This window comes from Astyanax mexicanus, chromosome 10 (genome assembly GCF_023375975.1).
Source record: "Astyanax mexicanus isolate ESR-SI-001 chromosome 10, AstMex3_surface, whole genome shotgun sequence".
In the NCBI taxonomy this organism is placed as follows: Eukaryota; Metazoa; Chordata; class Actinopteri; order Characiformes; family Acestrorhamphidae; genus Astyanax; species Astyanax mexicanus.
The window spans coordinates 17,516,373-17,532,211 of NC_064417.1; the positions used below are offsets into that span (position 1 = coordinate 17,516,373).

At 39.9% G+C, this 15,839-nt stretch overlaps 1 protein-coding gene across 1 annotated transcript in view; it reads right to left on the reverse strand.

Annotated features, from left to right (window-relative positions):
• The window catches only part of si:dkey-106n21.1 (solute carrier family 23 member 2), a 58,656-nt gene that overhangs the window by 13,198 nt on the left and 29,619 nt on the right, over nt 1-15,839 (reverse strand). Inside the window, exons 6-9 of the mRNA XM_022683569.2 lie at nt 10,492-10,609; nt 9,567-9,723; nt 5,351-5,604; nt 3,870-4,034 (exon numbers count right to left, since the gene is read on the reverse strand). Of these exons, the coding sequence (XP_022539290.2) occupies nt 3,870-4,034; nt 5,351-5,604; nt 9,567-9,723; nt 10,492-10,609 (694 nt within the window). The remainder of the gene's footprint in view (nt 1-3,869; nt 4,035-5,350; nt 5,605-9,566; nt 9,724-10,491; nt 10,610-15,839) is intronic.

Below are 15,839 nucleotides of genomic sequence, written 5' to 3' on the forward strand. Positions count from 1 at the left end.
TTATGCAGCCTATGCGACACAAAGGGGCGCTGCACCAGAGGAGCGCCAAATCAGGAGTGGGCTAGTAATGACAGGCCTACCACCACCCAGCCCCCTTAGCTAAGGATATCAAAACGTACGTTGCACCCCCAACACAAGCTGATGATTTTAAAACATATGTTACAGCGCAGCCTAAAGTACTGGACGTAATGTACCGTTTACTGGATTTTAATAGCACAAGTGCAGTTCATGTATTTTATTACAGAAGTATAAAAACTTAATTCAAATGCACCAAGTCAGCACACATTGATGATGATTAGACAATAATACTACTGTAATACAGATGGTGTGTTCCAGCTAAGGCTGTCAATCACTTAATTCCTAGGTGTAATCCCAGCTTTTAACAACACAGCAGCTTAAAAAATATTTCTGGGGGAAAAATGTTCCAGTATTAGCACACGGAAAACGAACTGTTAGAATTAGACACTGAATGACAAGTAAATTATATAGCTGGTTTACATTTGAGAAATGAGATTCTTTTTTCCTGAAAATGTTCCTTAGTATTTCATTTTACAATTAATATTACAAAATGATACTGCCAATACATAAGTACAGTGTGTACTATAATCCAGGTATTCCTCCCCCTGATCTGTATACATACACACATTGTTTAACAACGGGATACTGATGCTGCGTATCTGTAAAACTTATCTTGGAATATGCCTGCTATAAAAATGCAATCGACTTAAATTGAGCCAAGCTATTGTCATCTGGGACTGATATACATTTTGATAGGTATTTCAAAGTGTGTGGTTGTGAACTGAAAGGAAGTTTAGTGTTTCTTTGTTTTTTTGACAATACTTAATCCTGTCTGAGTACAAAACACACCAGTGACTATGCTCAGCCCCAGACCTCAGGCCTCAGACTGCTAAATGTCCCTGTGGGTGACAAACAAGCTGACCGGTTTCAGGCTGGTCAAAGGGTCAGCTTAGAAAAGTAAGGGTCAGATTGTTGTCAATAATATGCTTAAGGGGTCTTTATACAGAGCATTTTGGCTACAGTAAAGTCCCTGTCCTTAAGCAGGGGTTCCACAAAGGTGATTAAATTCTGGATGAATAGGTCAAAAGGTGAGACTCAGGACCAGCTTGGAGTTTGGAGTTTTTTTAAAGCTTTTAAATGTTACTACATGATTCCGGAGAGACGGGTCAAAAGGTGACACTCTGCAGTTCCCCAAGGTGCAAACAACGTGAATGTACGCTCAAAACATGGCCCTTTAGGTCCATCTGTGTTCCTGAGTTGTGTACAACTTTTTCAAATCAGGGTGTATGGAGTCAATGCACACATACCAGTACAAGTATATACAGTTACAAGATAAGGAATGTGAACCCCTGCGTTTACTTGTATTTCTGCATAAATTGGTCATTGCACAGTCTGCTTAAAGTAATACCACACAAAAAAATGAGATGTTTGCATGTTTTCATTGAACAAAACATGTTAACTTTCCCAGTAAGGAGGGGGGGGGGGGTATGTGAACCTTTGGATTTAATAACTGGTTGATCCTCTTTTGGCAGCAAAAACCTCAACCAAACATTTCCTGTAGTTGCAGATCAGACCTGCAAAACGGTCAGGAGGAATTCGAGATCATTCCTCTTTACAAAACTGTTTCAGTTCAGCAATATTCTTGGGATATCTGGTGTAAATCGCTTTCTTGAGGTCATGATGCAACAGCATCTCAATTAGGTTGAGGTCAGGACTCTCCAGAAGGCGTATTTTCTTCTGTTGAAGCCGTTCGGTTGTTGATTTACTTCTAGGTTTGGGTCGTTGTCCTGTTGCATCATCCATTCTCTGTTAAGACAGATGGTGTTCAGTTTTCCTGCAAAATGTCTTGTGTGTTCCTTCCAAACAACTTAATTTTGATTTCATCTGTCCACAGTATATTTAGCCAGTACTGCTCTGGAGCAATTTTTGGATAGCAGTGGCTTCCTCCATGGTGTTGATGGTCCTCCCATCAACTCCATTCTTGTTTAATGTTTTCCTTTGATTTGTCAATACATTTTTTAGCATGTGCCAGAGATTTCTGTAAGTCTTCAGCTGACACTCTAGGATTCTTCCTCACCTCATTGATCGTTCTGCACTGTGCTCTTGCAGTCTTAGAGAGAGTAGCAACAGTGCTGAACTTTCTTCATTTGAAGATTGTCTGTCTTACCGTGCACTTTTAGACATACTTTTTTTTTTTTTAATTTTCCAGCTTCATGCAAGTCATCAATACTTAAACATAGGTCTTTTGAGATCTCTTTTGTGTGAGGCAAGTTTCACATCAAGCAATGCTTCTTAAGAACAGCAAACTCAAAACTGGTGTGTGTTTTTTAACCAACACATCCAATCTCATCAAATTCTGGCTTCAATTAGCTCTTAGAAAAATCATTAGCCTAGAGGTTCACATACTTTTTCCACCCCTGATTGTGAATTTTAACATGTTGTGTAAAAAAAAACATGCAAACATATATATATATTTTGTGTGTGGTATTAGTTTAAGCAGACTGTGTTTGTCTATTGCTGTGACTTAGATGAAGATCAGAACACATTTAATGACCAATTTATGCAGAAATCCAAGTAATCCCAAACAGTTCATATTCTTTTATTTTTGAGATATTTATATCAGATAACAATGCTTTACTGTATTTATGTCAACCTATGGTAGCACTATCAAATACTATCAATGCTTCTTTTGTGATAAAGTATTAGGTTAACAAGTAGTAGGTTAACAATTTCTAATATGCACAGCACACTGAATGCTGAAATCTGACTCGCAACTTTGGAATTCTGAAAATAAGGCTGTCCTGTCTCGAGCGTTATCTGATCTCAAGGTATCATACCATCGTATTTTCATTCTAGACAACATAAACATGCAGAGACATTATTTTTTTACCTGCACAAAACCTGTTCTGCAGTGACAATCAGAGCCTGAACGTTTAATGTGTCATAATCAACAATCAGACTTGCTATGACATGATCTTTCATGACAGAACAAATAAACATCCAAAATTCTTGATCAAATTTGCTTAATCGACTTCACTGTAAAATAGAGATGGAGAACCCAGGAAGCGCTGCCTGATCTTTAACATCAATCTCTTTTAAAATGCCAGCCTTATTTTTTAAGCCCGCTAACCCTCTGGAGTCTGAGCCTTTTGAACACTTTTGAGGTGGTCTGACATGCCTTGACATTGTTGAAAAATACACATCTAATATAATTAGTTCCCAAAGTGCTACTCTAAGGCTATTCAATGGGGTACCCTAATTGTCTTTGCACACCTCTGCTCCTGCTGATCTTGGACAAATTTGACATAAAGACTGTAATATGACAATTTAAGACTATTTAAGGAGTCTCTGGGTGTGTTTATTATGTTTCTAAGACAAAAGTTACAGAGTTACTGTATAAGTCTTTTGGCAGAAGTGGAGTTTATCCCACCCGCAAGATTGTAGGCTCATTCAGGAATGCAAAGCATACCTCAAGGAGAACGGCACATGCTTCAGGTGCTGTTTCTTCTCATAGCTCACTGCCAAAAATATAAATAATGTGACTCTAAACACCTCTTTGTAATTATACGTCCAGGTCACTCTTACAGAACTTGCCCAGGAGTTATGGAGATGATGGGATGATTAGGAAAAGCATTGACTCATCCAATGCATTAAAATCCAAACAAATCCCAAACAAACAAATATGAGATTCCAAAACCTGAGGCAGATCTTTGTTGTGCTCATCTAAGACCCAAATCCATAAATGCTTCTCTTCCCTGAAAGAATTTGTGAAGATACAAATAGAAAGAGAACAACTCAGAGGCCGCAATGCCACGTTTGCCAAAGGTGTTGCCTCACACAACTTAATTTACCTGCAAGTTTGATATTCCCACTGCGGCAATCATTCCAAACATGACTAGGAACATGCCTCCAATCACTGGGTCTGGGATGGTGATAAAGACGGCGCTGAACTTCCCGAAAAGTCCCAGGATGACCATGAGGAGGCCAGCTGTCTGAAGTACTAGTCTGCTTCCAACCTGGAACACAGAGTGGATGCCAGCCATTATCAAATGTGCCATAAAATTCAGTATTTTAAATTGTTCTACGCTGTTTAAATAGTAAGTGTGTGACTGTGTGGTTGGGGCAGAAAAACAAATACAAAGTACAATGTAACAAATGTAAAATAAGTGTTAACAAAGCTTTAACTGGGAAATACCAATCTTGTCATATGAATTTTATTGACCAACAAAGTTGTATTTACTAGTGGAAAACTTCCCTTTTACATAAAATAGAACACCCCATTGTAACCTTTCTTTTTAACATGTTGACATGACTTTACATTTTTTATGAGTCTAATAAAACTACAGAAATAAAAAAATAGATTTTTTTTTGTAAATGATCAGTTATGTAATATGCAATTTTCTTGTGAAAAAAAAAAGTTAGGAAACCACTATATTAATTATTACTTAATAAACTATTACCTTCAGTCAGAATGCAGTGTCCACATTAGCCTCAGATGATTATTAGAACTGATTTCTTATGAGAATTGTTGGTTTAGTTTGCTCTTGGTTGTTAAAGCAAGATTATAAGAGCTCTCTGATGCTCACAGGGCGAGTCAAAATATATTTAAAAAAATCTCTGTTAATCACATGATATATGTTTAACTGTTGACTGTATAACTACATTTTGTATTTGTAACTATGTGTAGAGGTGGTGCCATCCCAGCAAGACCAATAGTTTTTCATAACAGCCAACTGGCAGCAAAACAAGGTATTCAATCAGAAATTGGAAGCTGTTTTATTCCTGTCACTGATGCAGAGCTATGTTGTGGAGGCCCCAAGCAACTACCTTGCTCTGTCTACAGCTGCTGGCCCTGGTTTAGGCCGTGTTCCAGGACATTGTGATAGACGGAAGATTATTTAATTGTAAGCCTTTGTGACCCACCACCATAGTATTAATAGCACTGTAAAAATGTCTTCCTTCTCATTTTTAACCAGGGTACAACATCTCAGCCTCATTCCGAGGCTCTGGTAAGAGATTACTCTTGTCACGACAGTATACTTTCCCCTGTTGATTTACCCTTAGGGTACTGGATCACATTTCCCACGCACCTGTTTGGGAACTCTGTGACATTGTTCAGTAAGCCTGTAAGAATTGAACCACATACATTTTTTAACACACAACAAGAGTGGGTGGTTATCTCCTGCTATGCCCCCTCAGGCGTTTATGTTGGCAACATGTTCATGAATATGAGTCAACCATCAAACAACAGCAGTAACATTCTCCTGTGTCTTTCTGTGTAAACCCATGAAATTACTGAATAGGATGTGTCCTAATGTAACATCACACCTACCCTGGTGATGCCCAGGGCTGCGACGTTCTGGCTGTATGACGTCGTTCCATTGCCGCTGCCCCACAGGGCTGCCAGGATGCATCCCAGTCCCTCCACGGCAATGCCGCGGTTAATGGCGTGTCTGGGTGGAGGGGGAGCGCCAGAGAGCCGGGCGCAGGCGTAGTAATCGCCGATGGACTCCATGGTGGATGCCAGCACCCCTGCCACCATGCCCAGAACAGAGGAGAAGCTCACTGTGGGTAGACCCCATTGTCCTAGGAGAAGAGATGGAGAAAACAGTTATAACATTATCACATGAGTTAGTTTACTGGAGAAACAAGAGAACATGATCTGATGCATGTTTTGTAAATAAATTGTTTGTCTTGTGTCGATTCTTCAAACCTGACCAAAACACACATTTAAACAATGCATTATGCCCATTCTTTTATTTTTATTTCTATTATTTTCATCTTCTGTGTTTCATTTACAGCGATGTAATCTGAAACCAAAAGGAATAATTCAATGTAAAATCTAATCCACATGATTCATCATTTAGCCCAGATGCCGCTCATGAGCCACGTGGGTGGAGTGGGAGGTATTTGGCATGGACCTTCACACAGGGGAAATGTGTATTGTTTTCAAATGAATCAATATGCCAGATCTTACTTTGATGTAATCAAAACCAAAGACAAAATGTACTATATCACAATGTTTTAGTGACTAATTCTAAAGCCAGAGAATGAGATGGTATAGAGATGTACCAGCACGCTTCTGTGATGGCAGCATTAATGTTAGATCTTAGAGTAATATATGCAGCCTTCACAAATGTGTCTATTGTCACAGATGCTGATCCCAATCAAACAGAAATAGCAGCTATTTAGAGTGAAATTACAGGGGAGTGCAGTAAAATTAAACATAATATTATAAACTACTAGGTGCCTAGGTCAATACAGAGTTTTTCATTCAACTTTTATAGGCACTTTTTAAAACTAAAACTAACTAAAACTAACTAAAATTTTAATTTACATACTTTAAAGAAATAACCTAATAAATAGTGAATCAATAAAAGTATGCTTTTTTGGAAACATTTGGTCTCATTTACCAATAGATTTTTTTAACTTAAATGTATTTTTTAAGAAAAGTTCTTACAAAAAGTTTACATTAGTGAATGCCAGAGTTTTTTTGAAAACTGTATAAGTGATTTAAGAAGAAAGGAACTCTAAGATCCGTTGATAGAAACTATTGTCTATAAAGATATAAAAAAATCTAACTGATATATTTTAACAATAACACCAGTCCATGTTTATAGATGACAGTGTGTTATACCGTGTCAGAAACCACGAAACACAACTGAGATAACTTCTCAACAAGCTCTGGGGCTAATATGCAAATGATTTAAGCTCACTGATTGCACAATGGCAGACTGACTATGTTTACAGCACTTCATTTGGAACAGTATATTTAGATTTTTTTTTAGATATGTTTGGTGACATTAGCCATGTGGCACACATAGAATAAAAACATTTATATTTGTGGGTAGCTGCTCATGAATGAAAAATACAATAAACTGCTGTTTTAATTCCTTTAACAGGAATTATGTTTTTTTTATTTTATCTATTTCACCTGAACTCAAAGCATTATTTTTTCAAGACAGTCCAATCTGACAGAGAAAGTTATAAGAACATTCCTGGCTCCAGGAAGGAATTGTGTAGATTTGACACTGGCAAATTTGCTGTGTAACCTAAAACCTCTCACGGGTGTAAGTGTCCCTCAAGCAAGTCCCTCTAGTTCAGAGGGATTCAATTTCTCCAATTTCTCTATTCCTGAGAACTCACTAATGGATTGTTTTGCATTCTTACACAATTGATAACATCATTCATTTTAGATGGTAGGACTGATTGAAAGAAAGCTCACTTATTGTGTTCTTAGACGTTTGAGGAGAAAAATACACACCTTTGTGTGTGAAGTGAGTGAGAAACTAGCAAGTGAACACAAATTCATTTATCAAGGCTAGCGTGTGTGGGCAAGCTGAAAAGAGAACAGTTATCGTATTAAAGCTGTGTAAATAAGCAGGAAATGTTTTGATGACACTGGAAGACAGGAAAAATTTTTCCACTGAAGTGTTAAAAAATGTACCTGGATTTTGTGCCAGACCGGAGCTGTCGCACGCATCGGTTATGAAAAAGTGAGTCACATGAGGCACCTTTGTGTGAACAGCATTTTATTGCTTTGACCCAGAATAATTGGGTTTGGCAAAGACAGGAGCATCATATTAGAGTAGTATGTCCTACATAAAGAGGTCACATGGGTCACTGTTCTTTTTACAGCCTGCTTTATTGATACCAGTGATTTAATTTAATCAGTACCCATAATACAAAGAAGCTTCACAAGACTGCTCCTGGGCAGGTCAGACTTTATTGCTGAGGAATGCTGGAACAGGAAGATGGTAATGCAGGTTCATTGTAAACACTCAGTCTGTCGTTTTAGGCTGACCGCCCACATTTTCCAACACAATATTCATTTTAAACACTATCCGATATAGTCCTATCTTATTAATAGTGCTTCTCTACAGAGATTAGAGAGTAGACTAGAGAGTGTTAGCAACTCTGTGTTAGTAGCTGAATGTGTTTATTAGAATGGTGTGCACAAACAAACAATTAGTTTTATCTATAGTTGTGTGTATTTATATTCAGTTGAATGATGATTGTTTTTAAAATCTCCAAAATGTCTACCGCACTTTTTATACTCATTTTGAAAAAGGATTACATGTGCTTAGTAAAAAACTGTCTAATCATATTTATTTCTCAGAGAGATCTAGGTGCATACAGGAAAATTAGCTCTTTTATTGGTCAGGAACAGTGTACTGATAGAAGTAAAGGCATAACCACCATGTAGACAGAATGAGTTAAGAATTAGAGTCAGGGGAAAACATTCAAATAGAAAATACAAAGAAAAAAATAAATATATTTGTAAAATATAGCCACAACCAGCAATTTACAGGGTCCAATGAGGTCAAATGCACAACTTTGGCTATATTCAACATCCTAGTGTCCATAGATATATGCCTTAATAGGACAAAAAGTTAATGAATTCTCGCAAGGTCACTTCGAAAAACCCTGCCAAGACCCATCTGACCAACGTGATTGTGCCACAAATGGTTAAAAAGTGAACATTTTCTGATCATTATTTACCTACAGAATCTTCTGATTTTGACAAGACCAGCTTTAAAATTATTGGTAAAAAAGGACCAAGTCAAAAATAAAATTTTACACAATGAGCCACTGAAGAAAAACAATAAACTTTTGTTAAAGCTGCAAACGTGAATGTGTAAGGCTACAGCAATGCATAAAAAAGAACAAAAAATATATGGCCAGGTTACATATTCAATTAAATATGCTTGATTTTCTGGTATAGCACCCCCTAGAGGCCAATGCTTTGAAAACGTTAAAGGATGTCAGAAGGCCCCAGGTACATACAGTGGCAAGAAAAAGTATGTGAACCCTTTGGGATTACTTGGGTTTCTGCATGAATTAGTCACTAAATGTTTTCTAATCTTCATCTTCATTCAAGTCCCAACAATAGACAAACACAGTCTGCTTAAACTAATACCTGGGCTGAGCCAACACACCCTACATTTACCCACAATACCCAACATTTACATACCCTGTACTCATGGCCCACAACACTACCATTAACTAACTTTACAACATTAGCTCCTACTAGCCAAGTTCAGACACAGGTTTTATGTTGCTAGTAATTGATGTCGGCTAGCAAGTTATTTTAAATTGTGTATATGGATTATTGAATGCAATTCATCATGTTCATCCGGCTTCAGTTAGCAAGCAGACTAAGAATCTTTGCTCAGAGTGTAACACTAGCTATATATGCTGAATCCTTTTCTTAGGGCTTTCTATTTTTTTTTTTGGCAAGTTTACTTAATTTGCATACTGAATTTGAGGGAGTTTATTTTGCGTTTGTTATATACTGTGAGTATGTAATTGTATAGTGAGAAACACTGCTTTATTTCTCTTTGCGCGACGCTGTTTCCCACGCGCACCTTTCAGAAGTTCCAGTCGGGTTGCCAGATTAATTCTGCTTGATATTTTTTTTGGGTAATAGAATACGCTTCCTTCTTTCATGAATAATATTAAAGAGTATTGTATTCTCTTCAGTTACACACAAGCTGTGAAGTATGGTAGAAAATTGGACATGAACATCTGCCAATGTAAACACCCACCTGGATAGGGCATGAGGAACCAAGCAGCACTGCTAACTGCCTCCAGGTTCAGGTCTGTCCTGGCCTTGTAGCCGTACTCATCCGGTGAAGTGGGGAGAGCGTTAAAATACGTCAGGAGGAAGCAGACCAGCCAGGCTCCACACATCCCAAACAGGGCCTGCCAAAAAGGCTAAAACATCAGCCAAAACAGGACCATCTGTCTGCATTCCTTTACCTGCTTTGCATCTGAAGGAGTTAACAAGAACTTTCTGTCCTTTTCCCTATCCCCAGATAGTGATTTTAGAGATCTACAGAGTTGTGAAATCTGTGCCTATTTACTTGCAAATTACCTCTTTTTACACGAGGAATGAAGCCTTTCGTATGTTGCCCTGCAGTCCAAACCAAAACATTAGCGAAACATTAGTCTTTGTAATGTAATCTTTAACATGTAAACCGTGGCATGCACAGCGCAAGTAAATGACCTCGGGTGTGCAAGACTTTTCGACATTTCTTATGCAAACAAAAGTCCAGAAAAGAGTCGACAGAGAGCAGCGAAAGCTTCTATGAAGCCTGACAGACGGGTTCAGTTATGAAGCCACTGTGAAAAAATTCCTGAGAGTTTTTTTTTAATCAGCCTTTTTTCTCTGGTAGTGTGCAACTAAAAAAACAATGCTGTACGACATGCAATGTCTTTTATGTGCTGATCATATTTACTGTTTAAATGGCTTCATCTGCTGACAGTGGAACCCAAACTATCCTATTTCTGTCAACAATATTGATCGTCCACACATGATTGAGTCTGACAGTGCTGAGGCCTGTACTGCAATTACACTTCAGTAAGTACTTTCTACTCCTGCATGGTCTGAACTCAAACTGGAAACCACAGATTCCAAAAATAGTCAAAAAAAAACTCAATCAGAATTAAGAAATGGAACATGCTCCTTACCGAAAAGAGCTTAAACAGGGGGTAGCGAAAGACCTTCCATTTCTTGTCCTTGTAAGCAATAAGAGGCACGTTGACCTTGCTCAAATACTGGGAGAACAGAAAAATGAGACACACCGTCCTGTGGACAAAAGACCAAACATGCATTAAAAGGTTTTCTCTCTTTAATACACCCTCTCATAAAAAATGTCCTGATGTTAAACCAATAAACAAATAGACTTAAAATAAAGACAATTGTCTGCAATATTGTAAAAAAAAAAACAATAAAAAACATGCCACTCATTAGAAAACAGATGCACTTGAATGCATCAGTTAAATGCAGATCATCAGTTATGTAAAGTGTTTAATTGCTCAGAGGACATGAGTGGGTTTGATGACATTAGGGTCTAGCTAAAAACCAGCCACAAAACACGCTTGTGCATGTTTATGATTATAAAGGGAAAATCTCGCTTCTGCACACATGCAAACCACGCTAAGTAAACAGTGGACTGTTAGACATAATAGAGCATCGGAAATCAGATAAATGGAGCTCAGTGATGGGCCTCCTAAACCTCCCACCCCTCCCTTAAACACATGCATTAGTGTGCACAAAAATTCATGTGTATGATCAGACACAAACATGCATTAACTAACACACACGCACAGACAAGCACGCACACTCACATGCACACATATGCACGCATGCACAAACACAGAGGCTTATGTGCACGTGTAAATTAACATTATTGAATAATTATAAATAACGTAAAAAAAGCATTTATAAATATATATATATATATATATATATATATATATATATATATATATATATATATATATATATAATATAATATAATATATAAGTAACAATCTTTTTTTTTTATTTTTTATTGAAAGTAGTAGTGTTCAAAATATTGTGGGGCAAAATATTATATTTAATGGCATCAGTGTTCTTCTTTGACCATTACTGCAACATTTTAAATGTTGCTTTTAAAAACTGGGTGTCTGATAGGTCCCGGGACTTTCTGGCTATAACAGATTTTGCTGGTTACCTGAGCATCCACTGTGCTGCTAATAGTACTGATACAAGAGCTGCTGCTAACAAGGAGATATCAGAACAGAAAAATTAGTCCTTCTCTGTTCATTTATGTATCGCTAAACCAAAGTATCACAGAATTATAACTAAGAGAGCTGGCGAGATAAAAGAGAGCGCAACACAGCCCTCACTAAAATCACCACATTCGCACTGGCTGCTTGGTAATGCTGCATCAGCAGCAGCTCGAAAAGTAGCGGTGGCTGACTTCACTTGTATCAGAGGAAGCATCTGCTAGTCTTCACCCTCCTGGTGTGTTGGGGCATTACTAGTGATAGGGGGAGTTCTAGTGAGTGGGTTGGCTAATTGGCCGTGTAAATTGGAGAGAAAATGGGAAAAAAAGAACTGCAGCACTCACATGGTTTAAAAGACCTTTTTAGCATTCTTGATGCAATTATACATTCTCAACAAAAAAGCATCTGGAGATGAGGCTGAGATGCTGAGGTAACGCGAGACCTTAACGCGAATCTCGGCAGTATTGAGCAAGGCAGCGAGGCAGTGATTGCTAAACACTAGCTGTATAGATTACTTAGCCAGCTTAGATTTAGACAGCTTTAAAGGCTATAAAGTTTATATTAGTTAGATAATAACTACCTGAAGCGCACTGGAGGACGGCGAAGAGGACCTGGACAGTCTGCAAACTTTTATTGACGAGTGTTTCGAGCGAGTTGTCATGGGGAAGCCAGACAAAACGCCGACTCCCTCAGGTAAAAAAGGAGCTCCGTCCGCCAAGAGGAGTCGCCCTGAAGATTCTCCTGGGGCTACTTCTCACTCCAGCGATATGGTGGATATTCTGGAGTCCATTGATAAGAAGCTGTCCAGTTTCGACGCTCGCCTTTCCATTCTGGAAATTCTCCATAAGGAGTTTCAGGCATTGCGGGAGTCTGTGGAGTTCAGCCAGCAGCAGGTGGAAACAGTCGCTGCGGAAAACACTGCCCTCAGAGAGTCGGTGAACTCCCTCACTAAGGGAATGACCCAGCTCTCAGAGGAAAATAAAAAAATAAAAGAGACCGTCTTGAGCTCCAGGCCCGCGGCATGAGAGACAACCTCGTGTTTTCTGGATTACCAGAGAAGCAAGAGGAAAACCCGGAGACAACAGTGAAGGAGTTCATACAGACTTACCTGAAGCTTCCAGAGGACACCGTGAAGACCATCACCTTCGCTCGCGTTCACCGCATAGGAACTAAACGACCCGGAGGACACCGATCCAGACCCATCGTGGCTAAGTTTGAACACTTCAAACAGAAGGAACTGGTGAAGAGCCACGGGCGAGAGCTGAGGGGAACGGACTTCAGCGTTAACGACCAGTTTCCCAAAGAAATCCTGGAGCGACGCAAAGTTCTGTTCCCTATCCGAAAAAAATACATCCAGGAAGGTTCTCGGGCTGTCATCGCAGTGGATAAACTCTACGTGAACGGACAGCTTCACCGCGACCAGAAAACCACGCCATGGCTGTACTGACCAGGTGATCTGTATACAAACACGTCTGTTCTGACTCTTTCACTCCTTCTCTGCTAAAAGCTCATTAGATATGTCTGTTTATAACTTATTAATGCCGGGTCAATCAGTATAGCAGACTGTTACCATGTTAAGCACTCATTGTTTTTTTTTTTGTTTTTTTGCACCCAACATGTTTACCACACGAGCACACAGTCATACAGGTTACATGCGAGAGCACACACACACACACCGTTAGTGAGCACACGTGACTTTCCCAGGTAACTCAAATATGAGCATGCTGAGGTTTGTCTCATGGAATGTACGTGGAGCTGGTTCAGGGGAAAAGAGGGTAAAAATTGCCCATCGGTTAAATGATTTAAAGGCTGACATTGTGTTTCTACAGGAGACACATGTATCTAAAACATCTGCGCAAACATTCTCCTTTCCACAGTTTCCTCACACATACTCAGCCTGTTATAACTCCAAACAAAGAGGTGTAGCTATATTGATTAACAAAAAGTTAAACTTCACCATCAGAAATACTATATCAGACCCAGAAGGCAGATTTATAATACTTAATTTATCTATTCAAAATAGTATGAGAAAGAGTGGGATGTTTATTGTAAATGTGTGTGTGTGTGTGTGTGTGTGTGTGCGTGTGTGTAATATCTGTTGTCTTTTGTATGTGAGTGGGGTGTGTATTTATGTTGTACTGCAGTGTGGGGGGATGGGGGCGCTGTCTTGCAGAGCGGCGGTGTCCTGGGGCCGTAGCCGCTCTACACCCTGGACTTGCCTTCCCTGTACTGCGGTTGGGTGTATGGAACTGGGTGCCTAGTGAGCCAGCAGTAGTTGGCTCTCTTCCTCCGGGGGGTAGTCCTCTGCCCCTCGGTCCTTTCCTGGCCCTTCCCCGACTCCTACTCAGTCTAACATCGCATTACACATACAAACTCATCATACAGCTTACACACATCATATTACACATAGGGTTTTGGGGGGCAGGTGCTCCCTGCTCCTCAATTTTATTTCGCATTTTAGACATTGAGGGCCTTTGGGGGGGCAGTGTGGTTGGGTGCTGTTATTCAGTTCTCATATTACAGCTGTCCCTCCAATTTTAATAGCACTGTAGCTTTCATTCATTCTTCTCATTATACACATTCATATCACTGCAACATGCTGGGTGGGGGGAGGAGGGGGGTCAGGTCTTCTCACACCCTGGTTTCGTGCACCCTGCCTGGGGTGTGGGTCGGGTGGTTGTTCGGGGCCGGGTTGGCTGCTTCCCTAGGTTGCCGCTGGCTCTGTACTGGTGCCCGCATGCGCGCATTAGGTGTTTATGTATGTTCTGTGTGTGTGACTGGTGTGCGTGACTGGTGTGTGTGTGACTGGTCTGTGAGTGAATGTGCACATGTGCGACGGGTGTATGTGTGACGGATGTATGTGTGACGGGTGTGTGAATGTGAACAGTTGGTCCTGGGTTTGGGGCTGACTGAGCATGGACACCTGTGGGACATGGTTGCGGAGGGCGGGTTTTTGCCCTCCCTACCGCTCCACGCTGCTCTCCGCCGATCGTCACTGCCGTTCCTGGGGGGGGTGGGCGTCCGTGGGTCCCTGGGTGCGTGGCCGGATGCCCTAATGTGGTCTCTGGCCCGCCCCCTTGGTGGCCGTGGCCTGGGGGTGGCTTGGGCCCCCTTGGCGTGGCGGGGGGGGCCTGCCGGGTGTCGGGCTGTTCCCGGGTGCTTGGGATCTCGGGGGCCGCATGCTCGGCTCGTGCAGGGGGTGCTGGCCTGCCGGGGGGGTGGGCTGCTCGCTTCCTTTGGCTCTCTGGACTCTTGCTCTTTGCCATGGGGGCTTCGTCTGGAGTCTCCTCCGTCCTCATCTGGGGTGTGCACATGGTTACCATCGGGATGTGTGGCCGCGGGTCTTCTGGGCTCCTAATGGGCTGTGGATGGTCTGGGTCCACTGGGTTCTTCCCTATCTGCCTCTGGATCGCAGGGGCATGGTGGCGGTTTCTTGCCTCCATTGTGGTAGGCATTTCATGACATAATCCGTAACACATGACATATTTTTGCAAAAAACAATAGAATAGAAGTAACTGTGCGTGTGTGTATGTATTTATGTGTATGTATTAATATGTATGTATATTTATGTATGTGTGTATATGTATAAGCATATGTATAGTTAGATATGTGAGTATGTGTATGTATGTATGTTTGTTTATTTTATGTTTATTTTATTTTATTATTTTTTTTGTTTGTTTGTTTGTTTGTTTTTTGTTTAGTTTTTTTTTTCTCTTTTCTTTTTCTTCTTCTTGTACCCCCCTCCTGTACCTCACACTCCGATCCTTCCAACCCTGAACTCCCACAACTTTATCCACACAAAATATATATATATATATAAAATAATAATAATAATAATAATAATAATAATAATAAATAAAATAAATAAATAAAAATAAAGTATTAATTGTCCTCCGAAGACGGGGGGTGGTGGTTGGGCCAAAAAAAAAAAAACTTAAGGACTGTCACTTTAAGGTCACTTTATAATACTGTCACTGATCTGCAGTCACTCCTCAGTCATTAGTATTGGGTTACCATGTGTTTCTATTAACTCCTAAAGAAGAACACAGTGTTCATTAATAATAAAAATTAATTTGTATTAATTTGAAAATTTTGAAAAATTTGAAAAAATTACGAGGAGGTGGGACACAACATACAGTGAACCAAGAATGTGTGCACTATCATTCTGAATGACATATCACCAGAAGTACGGTTGTAGAATAAAAACAAAACAACAAAAGAGTGATGTTTTCTCCTCTAAACATTTGAGGTAATAAGATTACTAC